Here is a 25,322-nt window from a genome sequence, read left to right as displayed (position 1 = left end):
TAAAGACTGCATAGTATTTTGCTGAAGATTAGCATTTTAAAGATGTTAAAACCAGAGGAAATTAATTTTGTTTGAATCCTTTGACAGAAAAATTACCATTCCATTACTAAATGGAAGTAGGGTTTCTTGTCCTTATTTTCCCCACAGTCTCATAGATAGCCAGGGAACCCTGTCTTCAGCAACATGGAATGGAGCATGAGAGGCTGAAAGGACAGGGGAAAGTCACCAAAAAATGAGGTAGTTGTTTGGGATTTTTGCAGTTTCATTAATATTCATTGCACCCTGATTTGCATCAGTATTTGTTCTAAAGCAAGGTTTTGGGACTGCTTCGGACTTTCCCCCTTTTTCATATATAGCTTTATTTTTCAGAAGGTAGTAGGTTGTTTAAGGTAGGCATAGGCAAACTCGCCCTCCAGATGTTTTGGGACTACAACTCCCATCATCCCTAGCTAACAGGACCAGTGGTCAGGGATGATGGGAGTTGTAGTCCCAAAACATCTGGAGGGCCGAGTTTGCCTATGCCTGGTTTAAGGTTTTTAGGCTTAATTGAAACAGTATTGCAGCCTAAGCAACTAAAGAGCTTTTGACCTGAGAAAATGAAAATATGACAAAATTGCAAGACTCATCTATTCCATTTAGATCAACCATCTGTACATACACCAGTAAAATTAACGTAGAATTTGCTTTTCCTGGCTGTCCCAGAACTGCACACATTGTTGCTCAGTATCTTGCATTAAACTATTATTCTTACTAAATTACATTTAAATCTGTATTCATCACAATGAATGGGACTGTCACCAACATCTTGCAGATTTGCCTCATTTTAACTGTATGAACAAATTATTAAATGACTATACACTACTATTTTCCTATGTTTCCAAGTTATTTGCTAATGAAGTAATACAGGGATTATATTCTGGGGGCTTAGTTTAGCTTTCTATCTACCAAGGTCATATCAATAGACAAAGACATTTACATTTCTGTTAGGCAACTTCATAGATTACCAGAAAAGTAAATGACTACTTCCTTTAAGGTACACAAAATAACAGTTACGTTGTGCAGTTTAAGTTCATTGTGTAACTTAAAAGAAATAGGCAACTTCACAGACTACCTTTTATCTTTCAAATAATTTCAAGACATGCATTGTTCTATTTTTAAACAATCTACTATTTGATGTAAAAGGAAAAAATAATCTATGGTCTTTTCACACTTCTATACTGTGCTACCCAGATGCATTCACTCTATATTCAGGTGAGTAAAATATATCCAACTGGCCAAGCAAAAGACTTAACTTGGAAGAGTAATGGAGCTGGCATTTTCTGCATGGGGAGATGTGCTACCGGTATTTATAAGCCATAACCTATGCCCAATAATACATATTGCTACATTTACACAATTCTTTGCTCTCATAAAGGAGGCATCTGCAAAACATGGTGTTCCTGTGAAATACCCAGCTTACAGGTGACACCCACATGATAAACTCTGGGAGTTGAGAAAGCACTTTTTATGTCGGCAGTGGCTAAAATAAGCACAGTAATGTAGCTCTTAAGAAACATTTCAACAGATACTACCCCTGTGGATTAAGGCCTATCAAGTCTGCATTAAAAGAGACTCCTGAGCGTCATTGGAATTAATTTGCTTTACTTGAAATCAGTAGATACAATCAAAAAGGTAACCTACAACATGCATTTCTGAGTTTTAATTTCATATGGTACAGATGATTAGCTGAAATGCAGAAAACCAAGAGCGTTTTTAGTGCTGGGTATGTAAGTCCATGCTGACCAGTTTTGAAACCACTTGGATGATTTCTGTGACTTCCTGAACTTAAAGCTTGTCATATAATATGAACATCTGAAATGGATATACCGAGTCTGGTCCAATAAACATTTAATGTGAGGCAATGCATTATTCAGATAATGGGGTGAGGTGAATATTTTCCAAAGAAATTCTTGCTTGTTTTTACCTGGGTTTTCTCTTGAATAAGCACTTCCTTTGAGGTAGGCACTGGGTATGGCTTCAAGGCAGCCTTTATTGTTGCAAAAATGAAATCTGTATGCTCCTTAATAACAGTATCAAGATAATCACCTTCTGGATGAGCACGGTAATACACTGTAATCTCATCCGTCGGAACAAGATTGCGCTGTAACAAAATCAGCAACCCAATTGAGTGAGCAATAAAGATTACCTATAGCCAAATATTTGCAACCAAAAAGTAAAATCTGTTTTTTGGCATAATCAGAACAAAACACACATTTAAAAAGTCAAGCATAATTATAGCAAATATTCAGGCAAGCAGAAAAGCATCTAATTGCACATCACATGTTAGTATGTCTTAGCCAAAGTCCAATGGCACTCTACAAAACATTTTTCTTCAAAATAAAAAAGATTTCACCAAGAAAAACAAAAATAAAGGTATTCTGCAATGAGCAGTTACTTTTTCTATTTAAGAATGCAAACAAAAAGTAGAACTGACCAACAAATACTGTCCCCAGATTTAAAAAATATTAACCAAATGAACACAATTCTGTTCTGGAGGAATCTGCAGTTGATTGAGCAATGGCATTTATAGTTCTTGTTATCTTAATAAAATGAGAAGTCACCTTCACACACAATTACCTATGTCATGCTCATTTTTAAAATCATCTTTTCTAGTCTCCTTTTATAGCCATCTGTTCTTCATGCATAAATCTAGACATTGTGAGTGCAGGCACACAGGATAACAACTGAGAGAGGCCAAAGCACCGCAGGCCAACACACAATCGCCAAATATACTTGAAGAGAGTCACGGTTTGTAAGTGTTTATACGCTAATGCCAGAAAGCCTCCATGTCAAGATGCGCAAACTGGAGTGCTTGGTCTTAAGAGGACGGCATTCATTTACTGGGCATAATAAAAACCTGATGGAATGGAGAGAACTGGTAGGACACGAGTTTATCTCTGAATCTAAATTCGATAGGACAGGGAACAACAGACTTGAGGTGGTGTCACTCTATACATCAAAAAAAGCGTTGAATTCAACAAGCCAGAAATCCCCAAAGAGGTAGACTCCTCCACAGAAGCATTGTGGGTAGTGACACCAGGCCCAACAGTGAGTGGGCATGCTATCAGTCAAAGTGGGTAGAAAAACGTTTTTCTGCCTCTCTCATAACACTAAAATTTGTGGACATTCAGTGAAGCTGAATGCTAGAGGATTCCGGACAGACAACAGAAGGTACTTCATAACACGGCACCTATTTGAATTATAGAATTTGCTTCCACAGGAGGCAGTGATGGCCATCAACTTGGATGGCTTTAAAAGAGGCTTAGACAAATTCATGGTGGAGAAGGCTATCCTGTTCTAGCCACAACAACTGTGCTCTGCCTCCATGGTCAGAGGCAGCATGCTTCTGAATACAGCAGGGGAGACTGCTCTTGTGCTTCATTACCCCAATTTACTAACCTTCTTCCGAAGTTTCTGGATGCGATTTATTACTTCGCGTGCAACGCCTTCATCGACCATAGACTGATCAGGAGTAACATCCAGGAGAACCAAAACCTGGCCAGAAAAAAGGCAGGTGCTATATATACATTCTTTTATAACAACAATCATGGGCATGTTCATGTGGATTGAGACAAGAGAAACTGTGTTTCACAAGTTAGAGCTAGTTACTATTAACTCAATCTTTGTTGTTCTTTTGAAGTGTTACAATATATATACTGCTAGAGACATGCACAATGGGGCACACTAGGACAACCCCATGCCTGGTGGGCTTAACTTTTTGCCCTGGTGTCAGAAGTGACAATACAGGTTGTGGTGGTAGTGATGGGGTGCTAAGCAAACTGCAGGTATTTAGATTTTAGCTGGGCATAGCTACTTGAAAGTGAAATAGCCAGCCACAGGATCAGAAAAAACAGTAACTTCCTGCAGTTATGGAGGACACTTATCTGAGGATGTCATTGCTTAGACTTGCAAAGCGCTCCTCCTCATTTAAGCTATTGCTGCTAATGACACAGCTCCTTCTCCAAATTCCAGCCATTTTTTGTTCTGCTCTTCTTCAATTTATCTGCTCAGTTCTACACTTCCTGCAACTGCTATAATACGATTATGTCCATTTATGATACGGAACAGAAGCCAACTGTTCTATGTCAAATATTCCCCTGGGTTAGTTATAAATCCTTGCACGAGCCTAAGCAACTCTTTGGATCACTGTTTCCTGCCATCTCGAGCAGATATGCCAAAATATAGGTTCTATATTGCAGAGGCACTGATCCACAGCAACTAGTGCTAGCAACATGAACATCTGGATTTCCCATCATTGTCACTGATCACTATATTCAATACCTGAGAATCAGAATGTGCTTCAAATTGGACAGATCCTCCTTCAGTCTGGTTAAAGGTGTACATCAGACGGAGATCTTCTTCATGCAGTTCATGTCCTTCTACAACAATGGTGCCTGATTCATTTAAACCAGAGAATTACCTATTTCATATTAAGCAAGCATTCCAAGCTTTCAAAAATGTGCAATTAGTCAACATTTTGATGTACTGATGCTTTCTGTCTTTTGTCTGAATGACAACATCCATATCCATGTATTTCTCTGACTTTCTTGTGTTTAGAACAAACATTTTTGCTCCAAGGGCCAGATGTTTATAAGAAATTGACAGGAGGGTGGGGTCTCCCGCCTGTCAAAATTCCCTCAGTAACTTTGAAAATCCAGTTTCCAACTCTTCAGTCTCTGGCAGAATAACTGGAACAAAGTATTCCAGGTTCTGAAAGCTTAGACCATCCAAAGAACACTGAAAGCAAAATATGAGAACTATAAAAACATTTTCCACTCAAGGTAGTTTGGATTCTTTTATAGACATTTAGACCCCTGACTAAGCGCTTCCCTGAACATTTCCTCATTTTGCAGAATTGATTTAACCTTTCTCCTCTTTGCAGTTATTTGCCAATATGTTTATGGAACCTATAAACATTTGACAATATACTAACAAGAGAAATAGCTTTTAAATCTCTGCCTATTTTTTGCTTTTAGACTAGAAAAGAAACCCAAGCAGCTAAATGGATCGGTTTGCATACCTGAAAATAAAAATTATTTTGTGTCCGTTTCCAAGGTCAACCCCATCACACTTTTCTGACAAACTACACATACTCCACTGATACTAACCAGTCTTCTGGAATTCTTCCAACTGCTCACTTTTCAATTCCTTCACAGCAGCCATAACAGATTTAAAAGCACCTTTCAGACGCTTCCCAAGCACCATGTGATCAGGTTCTGCTCTTAGGCGGATTCCATATTTATCTTTCTCAGTTGATAATGTCACTTGACGGACATTAAGTTCCTGTGCATTTCCAAAAAAAAAAGTAATAAAATGAAAATAAATAATTTTAAAAATAATCATCACTTGAAGTCATGATTAACAAACCATTTTACAGGCTGAACGGCAAAATATTACAGAGAGTAGGACAAACAAAAAACAGCTGTCTGCAGTTTTGATGTATGTGTGCTTAAAGTTTGAACAGTACTATGATTAAATCATTTTAGATTGTTAGGCTATACAAAAATACTTTGCTATACAAGTTAAATAGAGCTTCCATCCATGCAATTAAATAAGAAAAAGTTCTCCCACCAAATTATTGTCCAAACATCCTTACCTATTCCCACCCCTGAGTTTCCACCTTACACCTTCGAAAGACCCCAGTCCTACTCTACTCAAGGTTTCCTCACTCCATAACCCATAAAACCTTTGAGATTGCCCCTATTCCATTCAGCCCTTGTCCTTGGCTCTTGTTATTAATGTTAGAGATTTCAGAGTTGCATACGTGCAGAATTTCAGCTGTCTATCTCCAAGCAATTACTAGTTGGCAGAAAGCCCAGATCTGCTCTCTCTCAGACCCTTAGCAACAACCTGTGATTGGTCAATGAGTTCTTAAAGAACTGAGCTCTGTGTGAGAGCTTTGTGGTGAGTTGTTAGTGTGTGGAGAACGTGGTCAGTGTAGAGAGAGAGAGACAGAGAGGAAAGATTTTATGTTTTGTTTCTTTTATTTTGTAAAGTCTGTAAATAGTAACTTATGGATACTAGTTGCTTCAATCAATAAATACTGTATATAGTTATCCAGTGAGTTGCTGAGTTCCTGCGTTGAGCTGTCTAGTCAATTTCACAACAGCCAGAAGCTTCCAGAAAAGTCTGCGTCTAACTCTGCGGTGTCCAGGAATACGTTATACTCCTGACACTAAATCTTAAGAATTAAGACAGGCCTCTTTTCCTCCTTGAACTAATCCCAAACTAATATTTTCCTAAATAGTGAACACTTTTCAGTAACTAAGAACTATCTACTGTTTAATTCCATCTAATGCAACATTGGTGTTAAATAAAATTGTACAAACCAAACAGGAGATGGTCTGATAAAATAAACCACCTTTCCTATTTTGCATCTGAAAGCTTTTTTAGCATACTTCTGCCGTGTTGCTCTTCTTCTTAGGAAGCCTGGGAGACCTTTTGTCTGGCCAAACAAATGTACACACAATATTATAAAGAGTTCCATGTCTTTTATGAGGCATTGAGCTCTAAGAATCCGATACACGAAACCACACAAGGGGTCACTTTGTCTGGCAAGCCACACTTTAATCTCTAAAATAAAGGATAAAATTGGCTCCATTTCCAGATCAGAACAGTTCACTATCAGCCCTCTGAAGCAATGCTTAGCTGAAAGCAATTTACTAGTACAAAACAATCAAAACATTTTATGCGCTTTCTTTCCATCTCATTTCTTTTTTTCTCTTCTTTTTTTCAACAGGAAAATCCACATACTAATCTTCCTTCCACTTACTGCTAAATGAACTGTGCTTTCGCAATTGGTATTAGAATCACAAAGAACTGACAGCAACAAGGTTTTACACAACAAGCGAGTGGATCCTCTTGCGTTTCCATCAGCCACACTCCAAAAGGACGCAGGTGGAAGCAGGTCCACAGACACCCATAAGCAGCCACAGAGCAGGAGTGTTACTTAGGTTCTCCACCTTGTCCCATTTCACCAGGAAACTCAAGGAAAGCCACCACATCCATACCAACAGCTTTTTTAAAAAAAAACTTATTTTGCACCAAAATCCAAAACTGCCCTTTTGAAATTAGCTTAGTGGAATGAGACGGTTTTAGGAGGGCAGCTTCTTCAGAAAGGCATAATGAAAAATGATGCTGCGATGCTGCAATACAATCCTTTTTCATGATTTTGTGAATGATCAATGATCATGAAGTATTTATCTCTGAAAAATATGTGGCCAAAAGTCAACTGTATTATACATAATCTACAGATGTCACAATTTATCCTCTGCTGAGTTTGGTCCTTGCAGTCCTCATATGTAATCAAGAGTCCTCAGTAATAACATCTTTTTTTTCAAGCAAGCATGTGTTTGATTAACCCCTGCCTACACTTAGATCTTGATACTTTCTCCTACACCAAATGAGTTAGTTCTCTGTGCCTGAGCTTGACTGGAGTAAGACAACACACAAGAGTCCACTGCAGGCTCATGTCCAAGACAGGACAGCATTAAGCAATAACAAGGGGAGTCCAAAGCCAAGCCAATATAAAGCAGCACACAAGAGTAGTCCTGTGTCAAATGAAATCCAAAGGCTGAGTCATAAGGTATGTGTATGTGTGTGAAAGATATATCCAACAAACTCATCCCAACACACAAGGACTTCCACCTGCCAAATGGGTGGTCTTCTCCCTCCCTCTCTTCTTCCCACTCCTTGCTCCAAATCTGCTTTGGAGGATTGATAAAAACCCCAGTATAGATGGGGAAGCAGTCCCCTTGTGCAGGTGGAAGCAGAGGCGGAGCTAGCTGCTCCGGCACCCGGAGCAGCGCACATGCTGTGCACCCAGGGACAGGGCTAGCTGCCCACAGGGGCAAGGTGAGCGTCCCAGGGGGGCGGGGCGGCAATGTCACCCGCCTCAGGGATGACACCCAGGGCAGACCGCACCCACCACACACCCCTTCCTCCACCAGTGGGTGGAAGTTCTTGCCTAACAGGGCAGCTTGGTTGGATACAACCCACTCTGTTTTATTTTTAACTGAATTTATATTCCCACCACCAAGGAACCCAGGGTGGCAAAGCGGCACCTAATTTTAAGCAAAAACGTTCTCAACGAAGTTGCAAGGGCAATATCCACATCTGCCACTCTCCTGTGCAGGCTGGATCATGGTGTGCTGTTATGTTGACTGACTTGCAAGGCAAAAAACGTGGCATCAATCTGAATAAAAACCGATAAGAAGTTAAGTTCTAGCAGCAATGCCTTCTGCTCTTCTATCTTACCTCAAGTATATACTTTTCCAAGGACTTGATATCTTCCAGCGCCTGAGGATCCTGATGAATAACTACCACCTCTTTCAGTGGATACTGAAATTAAATTCAATATCATCAGTCTGGAAAAAGTTATCCAAGATCTATTGCAAAATGGCTATTTAAACCATGGCTATTTAACAGATATACTTATAGTTCATTTTCTGGAATTCATTGATTTACCTATGCATTTCTCTGTCACAACCAATAAGTGCTTATGGGATATTGATGTAAGAGAAATTAAAAAACATCTTACCTTTACTGGAATGGTTTTCCTGTCTCTGATTACCCGCCCAAGCTCAACAACAGATTGCATTCGGGAAACGGCACTTTCTATATTTCTGTCAATCAGATCCTCTCTAGATTCAAAAGGGGGGGAAATTAAAACTTGTTTTACATATGAAGCTAACCCCTTTAAAAATAATAACCTACCTTTAAAACCTGGCTGAAAAGAAAAAGCCCTTTGCTGGGACCCTCTTGTATGGCAGAATTGCCAGAAGCAGCATTTTTGACCATCTTAAAGACTGCACCAAACACAAATGCCAATTTGAGAGTCAGTGCACCGTGGTGGATATGGACTATGGAGACTGGGTTCGAATCTTCCTGCTCACCCGTGAAAATTATAAACTAGAGCAAGTCAATTCTCTTTCTGCCTAACCTATTCCATTAAATTATTAGGACAAACTAGGAGTAGCTGGAGGGGTGGGGTGATGTCACAGAGCTGCCCTCCTGAAAATGTAATCACTGCCACTTACCAGGACAGTGTGAGCAGTGCTGAGGTTAGAGCTCTGCTAACACAGCAGCTGTGCCAATCCAGTGACCCTGCCAGGGCATCTACACTGCTGCCCTGCCCCCACTCTGGTAAGCAGCAATGATGTCGGTGTCAGGCGGAAGGTTCTGCCCTACTGTACCAGCAGCTTCTAGGTGCTAAGTGAATATTTTTTTCATTATCTCAAGCTTTTAAGACATAGCTTAATGGTTGTTTTATCACTTTATTGCCAGTTTGCTTCTGATACTCTTGTTAAAAGCAGTTCAGAAACAGCAGCTTGTCCAGAACAGGGCTGCAAGATGATTAGCCAGGACTGGGCCATATTACAACAGGGTTTTGTCAGCTGCACTGGGCTCCCAAGTCCATGCGAGTTTTAATTTTTAAATCCCTAGACAGATTGGTACCACCTCTCCTCCCATATGTATCTACCCAAAGCTTGATACTCTTTGGCAGTCCTGCTCAGTGTGCCCATCAAATGACGCAAGGTGGGCAGTCATCAGGAAGAGGGCCCTTTTAGTATGGGCACTCCAGTTATGGAATAGCCTGTCCACGGTAGATTGCCTTTGAAATTGGTAAAATCTGGGCCTTGGGGCTGTGTTTTCCTTTTAAGTCTGTTTGGATTTTCAGTGTGTGGCAAGTTATGGTTTGCGTTATTTATGTAGCATCACCCTCCCCCGCTTTTTAACGGTTTTATGTTTTATTTTGCATTTCAATATTTTTTTTTACTTATTACGAAGAACTTTATGTCACATGGAGGGTAAATAAGTAATATTCTAGTAACTAAGTTGCTAAATATTAAAAGGAATTGCAACCAGTAAAAATTCTGGAGGTTAAGCCTGACCACTGAAATATGAATAGCCTTTCATTGGCAATCAATGCTTTTATTGGTCACTCAGCCACACAATACGGAAAAAAATCCATCATATTTATGAGATGGTCCAATGCCTCTTATTCCATTCATTAACCATAACTTAAATTAGAAAATTATTGATCTGTCTAGCAAATAAAACTATCCAAAAATGAAGATGAGAAGCAGACTGGAACGGTGACTTACACACACAAAAGAAACAAATTATGGACGAGCCTTAAAATAAAAGTTTGGATGTATGAAAATGGGACTTGCTTGCTATTCAAAATTCCACACAGCCGGACAGGAAATAGAATTATGAGATTCTAATCAATCCAAGTTCTGTAAAGCAGCTGGTACCTATACGGCTTATTTCAGAACTCACAGTGAGATGACAAAGCCATCTTCATTTGCTTGATAATCTTTTGTTCCCCAAAGTTTAAAGTGTAAGATAGGAGTGAGGAACATTTTGCAGTCTGAAAGGCAGCCTCACCTCAAAGCCAGTCTTCTAGCGCCTTCCTGCCAGTGGTGGATTGGGCCAGAGGCAAAAAAAGTGATACAGTGCAATGGATGCAACACTTTCCTTTGTACAGTATCCAATACATTCTAGCCATACAAAAGGAGGAGGTTTCTACATCCACACACATCTCTCCATCATGGCAAGCAAGAAGCATTGCCACAATTCAAAGTTCAAGAACACATTCCAGACATGAGGAAAGTACCTGAGATGGGGAGGGTGGTGTGGCCTATGGAGAGTACTGAGAGCTAGACAGAGAGGCCTAGAGGGCCATATTCAGCCCTAGCGTCCAACATTCCCCACCCCTGCCTGGTGTAAGGTTACCAAAATATGGACCTAGAACCTGCTCATTCCTTGAGAACTTCTGAGGAGACTCTCTGCTGAAGCCAGATGAATGAGCCAATGATTGGACCTTCAACCCCTGGACCATGAACCCAAGATCCACTTTTTTAGGGACTGGGTGGAAAGATAAATGCTACAGATTCTAGTGCTGCTTTAATGCATTAACTTTGCCTTAACCGATGCTCATGCTTAATTATGTTGGGTCTATCTTCTTATTGTTTTATACTAAAATATATTTTAATAGTTTTTATATTAAATTATTTAACCTTAAAGCCTTGAAACTATGTGCAGTAAGGCAGGATAGAAACACACTGAAATTCCCTCAGTATACACATAAAGCAAATACTGAACAGCTAGTTTGTAAGCGAATTCAGGAAACTGGACACATTCTCATTTCAACAATGGAGACAGTAAAAATGATAAACTTAACTACTTAAAAGCTGCCCAAAGGAAAGCAAAATAAAATTTAAACCTTTAGCCTGACAACCATGGCATGTGCAGTCTGACTGCTTTCCATCATGGGCAAGTCCATTATATAGTACAGAAACAAGGGGAAATGGTATCCCAACCCGTTAACAGACTCAGTAATTACTACAAAGCTTTTGGGAGGTGGAAAAACTGCTTCACTAGAGACTAGCTATTAAAAACAAATAAACTCTCTAACAAAGCAAGTCAAGTTGCAGTATTTTTTAAATGTAATTTACATTCACAAATCACATTTATCTTTGGCATCATTAATTGGACAGAACAAGGTGGCACCTGGGACTAAAAAAAATTAAGTTAGATTCCTATAAATAACTGAACATATTTCTAATGTGCCTTTCAAAGTACTAGTTCAAGGGCATTTGTAATGACAATGTACCTTCTGTGCTGCAAACAAAAGAACATTTATACCCTGCAAAATCCACCAGCTTTGATAGAAGAGATTTAACTCATATACCACTAAACTGTTTGGATTGTATCACAAGAGAAAATGATTTTAGCTCTCTTGATTAATGACAATGCAATTGAATGAGATACCAAAAACAGCTCCCCCGGGTGAAAACAAGAAATATTCAAAGCATATCCAAACCTATTTGCCAACCATATCCAGAAAACAAGTGTTGGGGCTTCTGCTAAACTGCAAACTGCAACATGGTCAGAACATCAAAAAACCAATATATAAACAGTCACAGGTAGGTAGCCATGTTGGTCTGCCGTAGTCTAAACAAAATAAAAAATAAAAAATTCCTTCTAGTAGCACCTTAGAGACCAACTAAGTTTGTTCTTGGTATGAGCTTTCGTGATACTTCTTCAGATACACTGAAACAGAAGTCACCAGACCCTTATATATAGTGAAGAAGAAGTGTGCCTGCACACGAAATCTCATACCAAGAACAAACTTAGTTGGTCTCTAAGGTGCTACTGGAAGGATTTTTTTTTTTTTTGTTTCAATATATAAACACATTTTCTTCCTCAAACAAAAACAAAGCAAAACAAAACAAAACAGATCAGCTTCCTTCAATTGTATTGATCACTAAAACCTTTTCCCTGGCTGTTGCTTACACCTTGTAAAATGTTTTCATCTACTCCTTTCCAGTATTTATCAGAACTGGTTTTCTATGGAACCACAGTATCTTCAACCATCCACTTCAGTCTACAATTCAGCATCAGGTATGGGTATTTAATAAAGTTGCAGATTCTACAGCAGTTTTACAAATGAATTTGGAAAAAACATGTTTTAAGAACTCTAATATTTTGCCTTATAGATAAAGCATAAAAGAGAGGGCTGCCTCAGAAGACGGTTCAGAAACTACAGCTAGTGCACAATTTGCCAGCCAGGTTACTCACTGGGACAAGACAGTTTGAGTTTACTACACTGATCCTGGCCTGACTGCACTGGCTGCCAATTCGTTTCAGAGTCCAATTCAAAGTGCTGGCTTTGACCCATAAAACCTTAAACTTGGGCATCCACTACCATTGACTGAGTTGCTCACCGAACTTGAGGAACCATGAGGTAGTGAATGCTATCTGTGTTCTTCTCCTGAATGCAGGCAGGATCAATAAGAGTCTTCAAATTCTGGTACATCAGTTCAGTGATGAATGGAGTATAAGGTGCCTGGAATGACAATTTTTCATTACTTGGCTATTCTATAATTTGAAGTAATTATAAATGAATTATAAATTGCTAAAACTCATAGGTTGTACCCAACACTGCACAAGCAGAGTTTCACTTATACAAGAAGACTTCCGTTTCCTCTCCTCCCATACGCCAGTGCAAATCTGCTCCAGAGGATCCTCCAACTCTTCAGAGCTAGTCTTAAGAGTATGTAGAGGGCTAGAGAGAACAGGAAGTTTTGTTGTATGCACAGAATTCTGTTGGATATAGCCCCAGATATTCTCTGTTACTGCAGAGTTCCATCAGGAAACTATTTCCAGTTGAACAACTTCCTCTGGCTAATCAAAAGAACCAAATTACATCAGGTTTAATACCACCTGATGGCTGTGCTTCTTACCTGGCCTCTTTACAGATAGGTATTCAGCAAAGAGAATAGCTCATTTCAGAGACCAGGAAGGCAACCTATATCTCATAAGCTCTCTAGATACCCTCACAGAACAGAGGAATGAAAGAAAGTGAATAGCATTCAAGTCAGAAATCTTAACAAGCACCATCTTAGTCCTTGTCCTGCCATGCCAGGACACAGCGAACCTTCCAAGCCTTCTGACTACTGAGATTTCACCAGACACGGCCAAGCATTTCTTCCTAACTAAAGAAACTTGCCCCCCACTCTCCTTCCCTTAATTAAATCAGAGACTTGTCAGAGAGCTGGATTGTGCCCCAGTTCCACATTATGTGCTCCTGCAGAATCATAACACACATGCAGCCCTGGCAAGAACCCTCTCTGTGTTACAAGCTGAGTGTCATGACCTTCATTGGACTATATCAAAAAGCAACGCTTCTGTACCTAAATCTGTAAGAGGATGATTGTAAGGTAAGATAAAAGGTAAAAGAACCCTGACAGTTAAGTCCAGTCAAAGGTGACTATCGGGTGCGGTCAGGGCCAGATTTAGGTTTGATGAGGCCCTAAGTTACTGAAGGTAATGGGGCCCTTTATATGTGATATTTTAGAGAGCAGGCTAGCAGGTGGGGCCCATTACTTACATCACAACACAAAACACTGTTGCTGTATGTAGGTTTTATTTTATTTGTTTTTTATCTTTTATTTTGGAAATGTACATCCAGTGGGTTTTTCCCTTTAATTTTTTTGGGGGCCCCCAAGAGAGTGTAGCCCTAAGCTATAGCTTGTTTAGCTTATACATAAATCTAGCACTGGGTGCGGCACTCATTTTGCTTCAGACCGAGAGAGCCGGCGTTAGTTCACAGACAGCTTTCTGGGTCATGTGGCCAGCATGACTAAACCACTTCTGGTGCAATGGAACACCGTGATGGAAGCCAGAGCACACAGGAATGACGTTTACCTTCCCGCCACAGCAGTACCTATTTATCTACTCGCACTGATGTGCTTTCAAACTGCTAGGTTGGCAGGAGCTGGGACAGAGCAACGGGAGCTCACCCAGATTTGATTGGCAAGCCCAAGAGGCTCAGTGGTTTAGACCACAGCGCCACCCGCATCCCAGATAAATGACTGTACCGTAGTTAATTCTTACCATAAGTCTGCACATGGAGTGAAGAACGCTGAATAAGGTTTCTAAGGCCATAATGCAGTCATCTGTTCCATTTTCACCCTACTCAAGAAGTAGTCATAGACGTAAGAGAGATTAGGCCAATAATTACACAAAATGGTATTGATCTTCAACACACAAATCAAGAAGGTAGTCAGCTTTAAAGGGAACCTGAATTAACTCAGGAGCAAACTACTTCCACCTCTCATGTATACACCCTGGAAACAGAAGTCACATACCTTTAACCTCCTGCGATTCATTCTGACATACCAGTTGGTAAGAATGTCTACAAACTTAACGAGACGAGGAACTACTGTGTACAGTCTGTAGGCTGAAAGTGAGAGGGAAAATAGCAAGCTGTAATGTCCCATTAACCTTTTGGCTTCAGTCTCTTTTTCTTACCAAAATCTTAGAAGATATAAAAACCAGCTGGAGCCTATGACAATACCTTAATAACATTTAAAATGTATCACCATAAAGAATGGATTTGACTATGAGTCCCTTATTCATGTTATCCATAGTTAAGAAAGCCCTTTTCAAACCTTAGATTCAAACTCATGTTAAGAGAGCAAAAATGTTCAAATCTATAAACAAACATTGGGTTGTATCCAAAGTTAGTCCTACTCTAAGTAGATGCAGTGAAATGAATAGGCATAACTAACTAGGGCTCAGTAATTTTGATGAATCCACATCAAACAACCCACAAAAAGTAAATACAACCACGGATACAGAAATCAGTATATTTCTACTGTATAATCTTGCAGCACCAACATGAATGTAATTAGAATCCTGAAATTTGAGGAATCATACACACCTGCCATTTCTGCTTTGAAGAACTGAATGAGTGACTGTGCAAAGGAAAGAATCCATTTATCCATGATATTGTTGCTTTCTTTAACTGTATTCTCATTGTAAAGGAATTCCTTGCCATCTTCCTATGAATATGGAGGTGGAAAAAGAGATTTAACTTGAGCCAGAGCAATATGTTGTGGAGGTGGGAAAGAATCTGACGTTGGGGTAACCATAACATCATTATAGGTGGTTGGGGAGCATTTTTTCTATTTCTTTCCCCTTGTTTTCTCCTCACACTTGCCCTTCTACTTACTGCAAAAGGAAGATATTAACTAAGCCAACTCAGGGGGTGATGTAGTTTTGGGATCTGTTTAGGGGCATGTCAGGGGAGTGCGGGGGCTGAGGATCTTACAAGTCCACAGCCTCACCATCCCAGAACACTCTGCTTGGCTCACGCATCTGGCAGAACATAACGAGTGGGCCGAACATGCCTGCAGAGCGTTCCGCATGCCTACCAGGGACTGTGGTGATATAAGTGCCATCCTGTCATCAGGTTTTCCTCTTCACCAGCAGAGCTGCACTTATGTCAGCTGCAGGATCACACCCTAATTCTTCCAATTCCAGTTGGTTTACCACAGTAGTACAGACCAGTATTGAACCAGTATGCCTCTGACTGTGCAACAATGTCAAATGAAAAGAGAACTCCTGCAGTTCTTGGGTCATTCAAGAAGTCAGTTGCAAATGTTATTCATTCATTAGACATGTTCTCATGCAGGCAAACACAGCAGCTATTTGCAGATTTATTCTCTTTCAGTGAAAAAGCCATCTGGGGTGAATGCCACTCCGAGAGTCTGTTCAACTTATCATGCTGCACTGAGAAGGTAGTAGTTTTCAGGATGATACCATCAGTTCAAATTTCTTGGCAAGTGTATCACATAGCAATAGTTTCAATTGCTTTAATAAGGTAGGATAATTTGAAAAGTGCTTCAGTCAAAAAATAGCTGCTTTCTGGGTTCTCATTTGAGGACCTCTCATTTGGACTTTGCTCCCATTAGCTGGGTACAAAGCACTTCACTTTAGTACTATGGTACATAATAACATTTTATAAATAGTTTAGCAGACGGTAATTTCAAAGCAAGCTTAAAAGGTTAAATGCAATGTAGAGACATTTGCCAGGATTTACTGCTTGCTCCTTGCATGAAATGAGGGAGTGGTCAGAGCCCCTCTTTATGGCACCATTCACCTTAATACTATATATAACCACCCACAGATACTCAAACAGTTGAGCCATATTGCTATAACTTAAGCGAGGGGAGAGCTTCCTATTTGTGCAATTACCAGCACAACTTAGTTATGCAAATGTCCTGGGCTCCCATTTGATGAAGAACTCTTAACCCAGGTTGTGGTTAATGCTCCAATCAGTGCGATGCACAGACAAAATGAAGTAATGTGGTTCAAAGGCACAGCAGGTGCTGCCCACAACTACACAAGCAAAGGCACAGATCCAACAATACCCCACTGAAATGCCAGGGAATGGGGTGTGGATAACTTAGCGCAGCAAATGGTTCTGGTCCTTAGAGTGGGCAATGCTTGTTCATGCTTGTGCTGGCATCTCCATGGTCTAGGCGATGGAGGGGGCGCCACTGCCTCATAAGAGGCAGGCAGGACAGGTGAGGCAGCAACCTCCCTGGGACAGGCAGCACTATATGTGGTTTCTGACAACTTCAGAGGCAGAGTTAGTGGCAAGCCAGAACAAGCTTCCTACAACTAAGAAAAAGGAGCTAATGCCTCAAGTTGCAGGTACACGGCGAGGGAAACTCACCACCACTAGAACGCTCTCTAGTATCCTCTACCTTGGGGGTTCCAGCCCTCCCCACTCAGGGCCTATGACAGCAAATACATCTCACAGGAACTGAAGACCACAAGAACAATACAGTGGCACCAAAACTAAGTTCAGAGTATGTAAAATATTAGGGCAGTTTGAAGAACAGTATTAGGAACATTGTCTGGGGACCCTCAGAAATAGCTGATTAATTATGCAGCTCCAAAGCTCTCCTTACAGAGGTGACTGCTAAAAATGTAAACCAATTTCCATTACTATTTATTGAAGTCTGCTGCCTTTATTGCTTCTAATAGCAAGGGCTCCATGGTGGTTTGAAAAGCTCATGTATCATGAGAGGTGAGTAATTATAAGCTCTTCAAGTTATCAATTTCCCATCGGAAACATAGTGTATTCACTAAGATAATGTATCTGTTGAGACTTTCCTTACCAAAGAACCAATCTTCAAAGGACCCGTGTTCTCTCTTCAAGTAAATTATTTGAAAGGCAACCATTTAGAAACAGTTGCTGAGAGAACAGATTAAGATTTAAGTACTGACTGACCAGAAGAGTTTTGAAATTTGCATCGCTGACAAGTCAGAAGTCTTCCCTCAGGTTGCCAAGTGCACTTTGTAAAAGTTATGAACTGCTTCAAATAAGCTGATATCAATGACTAGCGATCATTTAATCTTATGTATGCTACAATGCAGTCATAGAAGAGATATACTGCTATTCTTGGAATCCAGCGAATGAAACACAATCCTAAATAAAGTATTACTTTTTTACCACTTTTTATGTAGAATATATATTACAGGAGGCTTACAGATTTATTAAATCTCACTGGATAAAATGAAATCTTTCTAGTCAATGAGGACTATAGACTTTGGAACATGTTAAATGAAGAATATACATTCTTAACCTAAACATTTCACATTTGAAACAGGGAAGAGGAAATAAATGTTTATCAAATATTCCATTCCATTCCCATTCTGCTTTCCTGAGAGCACTGTCCCCCAACCTAGAATAGTAATGGCTGCCATTAAACTAGCAGTTTAGGAATCTAAACTGGTCTTCATAAAAAGGGTAAGACATACAAATACAGTGCCATCAAATCAGAAATTTCTGGCATCAGAATTTTCTAACTTTACTTACAATTACTCTTGTAAATTAGCATTTCAGAAGCCACTGGTGCACCAATAAACTGAACAACTCCTCAACACAAGTGAGCTCTAAATCAGATTCTTAGACTAACGCTGGGGTAAGTGGGCATAAATTGCAGCCTACATTTTTTTTGTCTGCGACTACACTCTCAAACTGCATAATTAATGCTGACTTGGGCTACTTGAGTTTGAGTTTCCTTCCCCTTCCTCCTTCTTTATCATTTTTAAACTTTTAACCTCAGCTTCTAAGACGCTCAGGGTGGTATAAACAATTCTTCTGAACCTCTGCTCACATTTGTCCTCCAAAAGAATCATGTAAAATAGGTTAGGGAGAGAGACAGTTCAGTTTCACAAAAAAGCAGGAAGCTTCCTTATACCAAATCAGAGCATTAGTCTATTTAGGTCAGAATTGTGTACAGTGGTGCCTCGCAAGACAAAATTAATTCGTTCCGCAAGACTTTTCGTCTTGCGGAAATTTCGTCTTGCGAGGCACCGTTTCCCATAGGAACGCATTAAAATTTAATTAATGCGTTCCTATGGGGGGGGAAGTCCGGGGGCGCCAGTCAGAAGGGGTGCCGGGCGATCGCGTCCGCCATCTTGGGTGGACATGCGCAGTCCACCCAAGATGGCGGGCGCGATCGCCCGGCACCCCTTCCGACCGGAGCCAAAAGGTAAGACTTTACAGCTATGGCGCCGCACCGCGTTTTAAAGCTGCAGCGGGCGAACAGCAGCGCTGCTGTTCGGCCGCTGCAGCTTTAAAATGTGGCGCGGCGCGGCTCCGGTCGGAAGGGGTGCCAGCCAATCGCGCCCGGCATCTTGGGTCGACTGCGCATGTCCACCCAAGATGGCGGGCGTGATCGGCCGGCACCCCTTCCGACAGGCACCGCGCCGCGCCGCGCCGCACCGCGTTTTAAGGCTGCAGCAGCCGAACAGCAGCGCTGCTGTTCGCTCGCTGCAGCTTTAAAACGCGGCACAGTCCGATGCCGGCTTACAGTGGTACTGCACAAGACAAATTCGTCTGGCAAAGCACGGCCATAGACGAATTCGTCTCGCGAGTCAACTAAAAACTCGCAAAACCCTTTCGTTTTGCGAGTTTTTCGTTGTGCAAGGCATTCGTCTTGCGGGGTACCACTGTATCTACATTGACCGGAAATGGTTCTCCACGTTTTCAGACAGGTGACATTCCCAGCCTTACCTGGAGATGCCAAGTATTGAACTTGGAAGCTTCTGTGTGCAAGGCCGATGCTCTCCCCCACCCCTCCAAATAAAGGTTTCCCCCATTAAATTTAAAATAAAATAGATGATGGCATTAAGAATCAAGGTCAGCACATTATCTTCATGGCAGAGTAGGGATTTGAATGTGGGTCTTCCCAGTGATGGTCTGACACTATAAGCTCTACATCTCTGGTTCCAACAAAATGCAAGAATGATAAACTACAACCACAACTGACTGCAGCAACACATGTTGCCTGAGCCATCTTGAGAGCCCATTTGATCAGATGAGCAGGACAGATATCATGAAGAATAAATACATATGTTGGCAGCACACCGTGTGACTAGAGATCCTATATTGATAAGCATAATACAGTAATGACTAGAGAAACAACTTTCTTTGGCAGTGCAAAGCTTTGTACCTTAAGTTGAAGAATGACAACATTCTGAATGAGAAAGCGATATGCATTGTACCAGGGCAAGAAGACATCCTTCAGCACATCTCTCACACCTTCTTCTTTAAATCTCAAGTTTTCGGCTCTCACAACAGGAGAATTGATAAGGTACAGCCTACAGCAGCACACACACACAAACAGAGCAGAGTAATGAAAATTTGGACATGGCTTTTAAGAAAACACACCAGATCCTTTTTTAATACACACAATTTAAATTTCAACAATCCTCCACCCAGCACCCAAAATAACGTTGAAGTCCTAATACTTTATTCAGTGCCAGGAAATCTATAGATGTTGCTAAGATACAACTCACACTGCTGAAATGGCAATTCTAATTGGCAGTATTAGCAGAGGTGTAACCCCCAACCCACCCCCAAAATTCTGCAACTACATAAAAAGGCATTTCCATTTGTTGAATTAGTCCAATTTAGCTGGATATTTTCTATGTCCATTCTTCTTACTCTATTAGGCTGCTGAATAGATCTTTAGAAAGCAAACCTTTCTAAAGAACTGTGCTCAAATTACCATAACCCATCATTTCACATTTCCATATGACAAGATGGCTTTTGGACAATGCAACCCTATGTATGTATAGTTGGATAGAAGTCCCACTGGGCTTATTCCTAGGAAAGCATGCATAAGATTGCAGCCAAAGCTAAAGAATATGGTTAAAACTACCTAAAACAGGGATACAGGGTTTGTAGTTAGTGGCCTAGTTTGCATGACACGGTAAGCCAAACTATGGCTTGCCAGGACTGCTGTTGTTGTTCAGTCGTTCAGTCGTGTCCGACTCTTCGTGACCCCATGGACCAGAGCATGCCAGGCACGCCTATCCTTCACTGCCTCTCGCAGTTTGGCCAAACTCATGTTAGTAGCTTCGAGAACACTGTCCAACCATCTCATCCTCTGTCGTCCCCTTCTCCTTGTGCCCTCCATCTTCCCCAACATCAGGGTCTTTTCTAGGGAGTCTTCTCTTCTCATGAGGTGGCCAAAGTACTGGAGCCTCAACTTCAGGATCTGTCCTTCTAGTGAGCACTCAGGGCTGATTTCTTTGAGAATGGATAGGTTTGATCTTCTTGCAGTCCATGGGACTCTCAAGAGTCTCCTCCAGCAACATAATTCAAAAGCATCAATTCTTCGGCGATCAGCCTTCTTTATGGTCCAGCTCTCACTTCCGTACATTACTACTACAAGTGTGCAGTTCTTTGGAGAGGAGTTTGCAGTCACTTTGCTCCTTTTTGCTCTTGCACCACACTGAACAAAGCCAAGGCTGTTTCTTAATTTTCCTATCACATGTAATGAAAGTTGTCATTTTCTGCCCTGAGATTTCAAACATGTAGCTGCTTATTTTGTTTACCACCTGCGCATTTTTATAATGTTGTTTTTTCCCATGCAGCTGTATTCCAAGAGAATGGGCTTCAAGAGACTGTTCCACAATTCTTCCCAGACATCCACTGGAATATTTTTACCTATGTTCCGAGTTCATCTAACCTTGTACCCTTTTTCATGTTCTGATTCCATGTCACACTTCAGCTATATATATTTTTGAAAGTATATATCCGCTAATGTGCATAATTCATTTTTTTAACTCTGAGATAATCCTCCAAAAATATCAAACTTGAAAATATTCAAACGAAGAGAGATTTTCCCCATTCAATTTTGATTTGATCTCCAAGACTAACAAACAGAGCAAAATTCTTACATTCTTATTGCCCCACCAAGTGATAACTTTCCATGCAAAGCAATAATGTGAGAACTGGGATGGGGACCACGACTAGGGAATCTGTTACCCTCAGATGCTGTTGAACTCCCACTCTAATGAGTCTCAGGTGGTTCGCCCAATGGATGGGCTGATGGGAACTGTAGTCCAATGTCACCTGGAGAACCACAGATTCCTTATCCCTAATAGGCAAAGTTTTAGCCAAGGAACCAAAAGAGAAAAGAAGGCCACTAATAAACTCACTCAGTACTTGTTACTCTCATTTAGAGTTCTTCCCTTCCTTAAGCAGTTTAAATGTGCAGCTGTTCAAAAATACCACATTTATCAGTAAGCTGCAGAGGATATTTCTGCAGTACTTAATCAAAATTTGCATATATGGGAAGGGAAAAACTTCTTCCACAGAAGCTAAATTAGCTCAGTAAAAAAGAAAAAACCCACAAGAAAGTCAGAAGTAGTTTATTCTATAAACAGAACACAAGTGCTTGACATCAAACACTTCAAATAAGTTCAGACATCTGAACTGGAGCTCTCTCCTTAAATGAACCTAGCAAGCACTACTTTGCATTGTGTGTGGGAGTATGTATAAATAAGACTTTTAGTGTACACATATCAGGCAGGCAGCAAGCAAAAACAGATTTATCTTGCTGGAAAAATGAGGACAGCAATGAATGCTCTTGAGAGCTGGGGATTTTCATTTAGGTAAAGAAAATAAAATTTACTCAAGTCTGACATACAATATTTTATCTTGCCAGATATATATTTTAGAAAGACAATGTTCTTTAAGGTGAACAAATACAGCTAATAATTCAAACCATATGCACACCAAAAAGTGCTCAAGTTCTTCAAGGCACCCAGAATACAATTGGCTATATATTTGGTTTAGAGCCTACCAACTCCTGGAAGAAATTAATCATATAATGCTGTGTGGACCTGGAAAGCCTAGAGATGGGATACACAGCCTACGAATGAAAATTCCCACACATAGACACCCAAGCTGTGCAATCAATTTGCCACTTACAACACACAGTCAATCCCCAGGCTTAAGGACTATGCACAAGACGACACCCACACATGTATAATCAGGAGCCCCGGAGACGCAAAATGCTGGTGAGATCATATGAACCAGCCTAATGGGGTTTCATCCTATCCAGTGTCTCACTCCACCAATCCAATCATCCTTGCTATAATGTTTTTCAGTATTTTTAAGATTTTTCAGTATTTTGCTCCCATCCACACATTCACACAGATATTTCAATGTGGAAATTAAAGGGAGCTGACGGTGATGCGAGGCCTGCCTTGTACGTTGCTTGCAGTACTGGACAATCCATTATTCTTCATTCGGTCTAGCATTCTGTTTATACCAGTGGTGAACCAAAAGCTTTGGGGAAGCTTTTACAATCTGGACAACTTCACCATTCCATTGAGATGCCTCACAGCACTTCCTCCCCCCTTTTGCATATTATGAAAGTATTTTTGTTCAAGACGTATACAGTTGTTCTGCAATTGTATCTACCTTCTTTTGTTCTTTCTAAAAGTTGTACAAAGTTCTGAGAAGAAGCGCGCGCACACACACACACACATTGCTACTGCATGAACAGCAGTAGCTGCACCAGCCAAAGCAAGTAGCAAAAGCCAAATTTTGACTGGATATACCTAAGCAGAGGACCCACCCACAAACATTAATAGAAACGGGGACGGGGGGATGGGGACAATAGCAGGATCCTACCTTAGAGCATCAGCCCCATAAGAATTTACAATGTTTACTGGATCCGGGTAATTCTTCTTCCTTTTGCTCATCTTTTGCCCATCACTAGAAAAGATTAACGATGGAAACTATGACAAAGGATGCATTGCTGGTAAAGTTCTCAAAATTAATACAAATACTCTTGGGAAATCAGTCTACCATTTTTATGATAAAAAGTGCCAGTCCCCTCAGAGCAAATTATATTTACTTCCATGACAGCCTTATTGCAAAGTGAAGAACAATGGAACAGGTGGAGAAACGACCATAGTTCTTTTCTAGCCATATTTATGTCTTGGGTGATAATGAGCTTTTTACTTTATTCGACCCACTCCCAACGATATATATACTTGTATCGTTTTGGAAGGGATTGGGCCTTCAGTGTAAAGTAATTGTCATTCAGCTAAGGTTGGTTATTCAATGAAGGATTACACAGAAATATTTGCAGCTTAGAACTACATTTCAAGCAGAACCTCAGGAAAGAGCAAGATATGGTATTAACAATATTACTTGCCTGGCAAGAACTAGGCCATTTACAATTACATTCTTGAAAGGGGGCTTCCCAAAAAGAGCTGTGGACAACACGAGCAACGTGTAAAACCTGAAAAACAAATTGATAGTTAGCAGCTGATTCTAGGTTAATGCTAAAATAGCACACTTTCAAGCCCTTATATGCCTTCAAATTTTAATTGACTCCTTTTAGCAGATTTCAAACCCCGGGGACATTAATAAGAAATACATGGTGATAGTTATCCAAAAGTGTCATTTTATTATGCAGATCTTCTGGAAAATCTTCACATATTATTTCCCCCCTATTGCTAGCTTCTAATCTTGTAACAAACTACATTATCAAACAAAGCAGTCCTCCTTCCAAAGCTACAGTGTCGAAAGGAATATTCCTGCGTTAAAGAAGACTGAGTGACATAATGATGCAGAACCTTTCTTTCATAATGTGACTCTGTAGCATTGTGTACATCACATTTGTAAATGTTGCTTAACACAGTCCTACAGTCACTTCAGGGTAGAGGTGTGTAAGCCTGCACACACACAAATATATATACACAAATATATATATATACACACAAACCTTCATCTTTCACTTGGGACTTGATTATAGTACTCAGTAAAGGAACAGAATTGCACTGGGATTACGAGGCTCGTTAGAAATTTAAATTTTGTTTTCCCATGTATAATAGTTCCTAAAAGAAGTTATCTACATCACTGGAAAGTTAACTCCATGTAATGGAGTGAAGTTTTGTGTGTGCAGAAGTTGCCAGTAAAAGCCGGAACATGCTAGAATATTGTAGCGCATCTGTAACTTTCCATTCTTCTCACAGCACAGCTGCATGCTTACAGGCTGAGTCTTACCTTAGTGCCAAGGCCACTGGGAAGGGTATATCTGCTAGTCAGTGCACAGTTTCTCACTCTCATTTCTTCTACTGACTTCTATTCTTTGCTTTCATTTTTTACATTTTATATTTATGTGGTGTACTTTTTATGCTGAAACTGGATTTTTGCCCTAACAGGAGCCAAGTTGTACCTTGCTGGGGATCTGGCAATGAACTGTAAGCTGTAAGCCTTGGTAAATCTCTGCTAAAGACTTTTCTGCGTTCTGTGTCTTTTTGGAATGCCCATTGCTGTCAAGAGTTCCACTACTCTGGTAATCAAATAATAGTTGGGGGTGTCCTGGGGGGCTGGGGGCACAGATCCAGACATTAAGAACAAACTAGCTAACCAAATACAATATTTGGAAAAAGGAAAGCCAAAAGTAAAAGAAATGACACCTAGCTCTTTACCCTCAGTGAGAGAAATCAACAACTGAAATAATCCAGCTTTTCCTTACTGTTTTTATCAGCTAAAATGAGGGTGTAAGGTTATGAAAACATACAATGCAGTTCTACTGCTGAAACTAAGCAGATGTGGCCCTGAAAGTTGCCTTGATTTGAGGCTACCTGAAAATCAA

At 40.5% G+C, this 25,322-nt stretch overlaps 1 protein-coding gene across 1 annotated transcript in view; it reads right to left on the bottom strand.

Moving 5' to 3' along the window:
* IARS1 (isoleucyl-tRNA synthetase 1) overlaps positions 1 to 25,322 on the bottom strand; it is an 85,016-nt gene that overhangs the window by 14,058 nt on the left and 45,636 nt on the right. The window contains exons 18-30 of the mRNA XM_033140768.1: positions 23,874 to 23,960; positions 23,345 to 23,428; positions 19,866 to 20,013; positions 15,275 to 15,395; positions 14,700 to 14,791; positions 14,446 to 14,523; positions 12,774 to 12,895; positions 8,579 to 8,681; positions 8,296 to 8,379; positions 5,148 to 5,322; positions 4,321 to 4,433; positions 3,439 to 3,534; positions 1,964 to 2,140 (exon numbers count right to left, since the gene is read on the bottom strand). Of these exons, the coding sequence (XP_032996659.1) occupies positions 1,964 to 2,140; positions 3,439 to 3,534; positions 4,321 to 4,433; positions 5,148 to 5,322; positions 8,296 to 8,379; positions 8,579 to 8,681; positions 12,774 to 12,895; positions 14,446 to 14,523; positions 14,700 to 14,791; positions 15,275 to 15,395; positions 19,866 to 20,013; positions 23,345 to 23,428; positions 23,874 to 23,960 (1,480 nt within the window). The remainder of the gene's footprint in view (positions 1 to 1,963; positions 2,141 to 3,438; positions 3,535 to 4,320; positions 4,434 to 5,147; positions 5,323 to 8,295; positions 8,380 to 8,578; positions 8,682 to 12,773; positions 12,896 to 14,445; positions 14,524 to 14,699; positions 14,792 to 15,274; positions 15,396 to 19,865; positions 20,014 to 23,344; positions 23,429 to 23,873; positions 23,961 to 25,322) is intronic.

This window comes from Lacerta agilis, chromosome 2 (assembly GCF_009819535.1).
Source record: "Lacerta agilis isolate rLacAgi1 chromosome 2, rLacAgi1.pri, whole genome shotgun sequence".
Lineage (NCBI taxonomy): Eukaryota > Metazoa > Chordata > Lepidosauria > Squamata > Lacertidae > Lacerta > Lacerta agilis.
The sequence above is the reverse complement of the archived record's forward strand: the minus strand, read 5'-3'. Positions and strand labels throughout refer to the sequence as shown.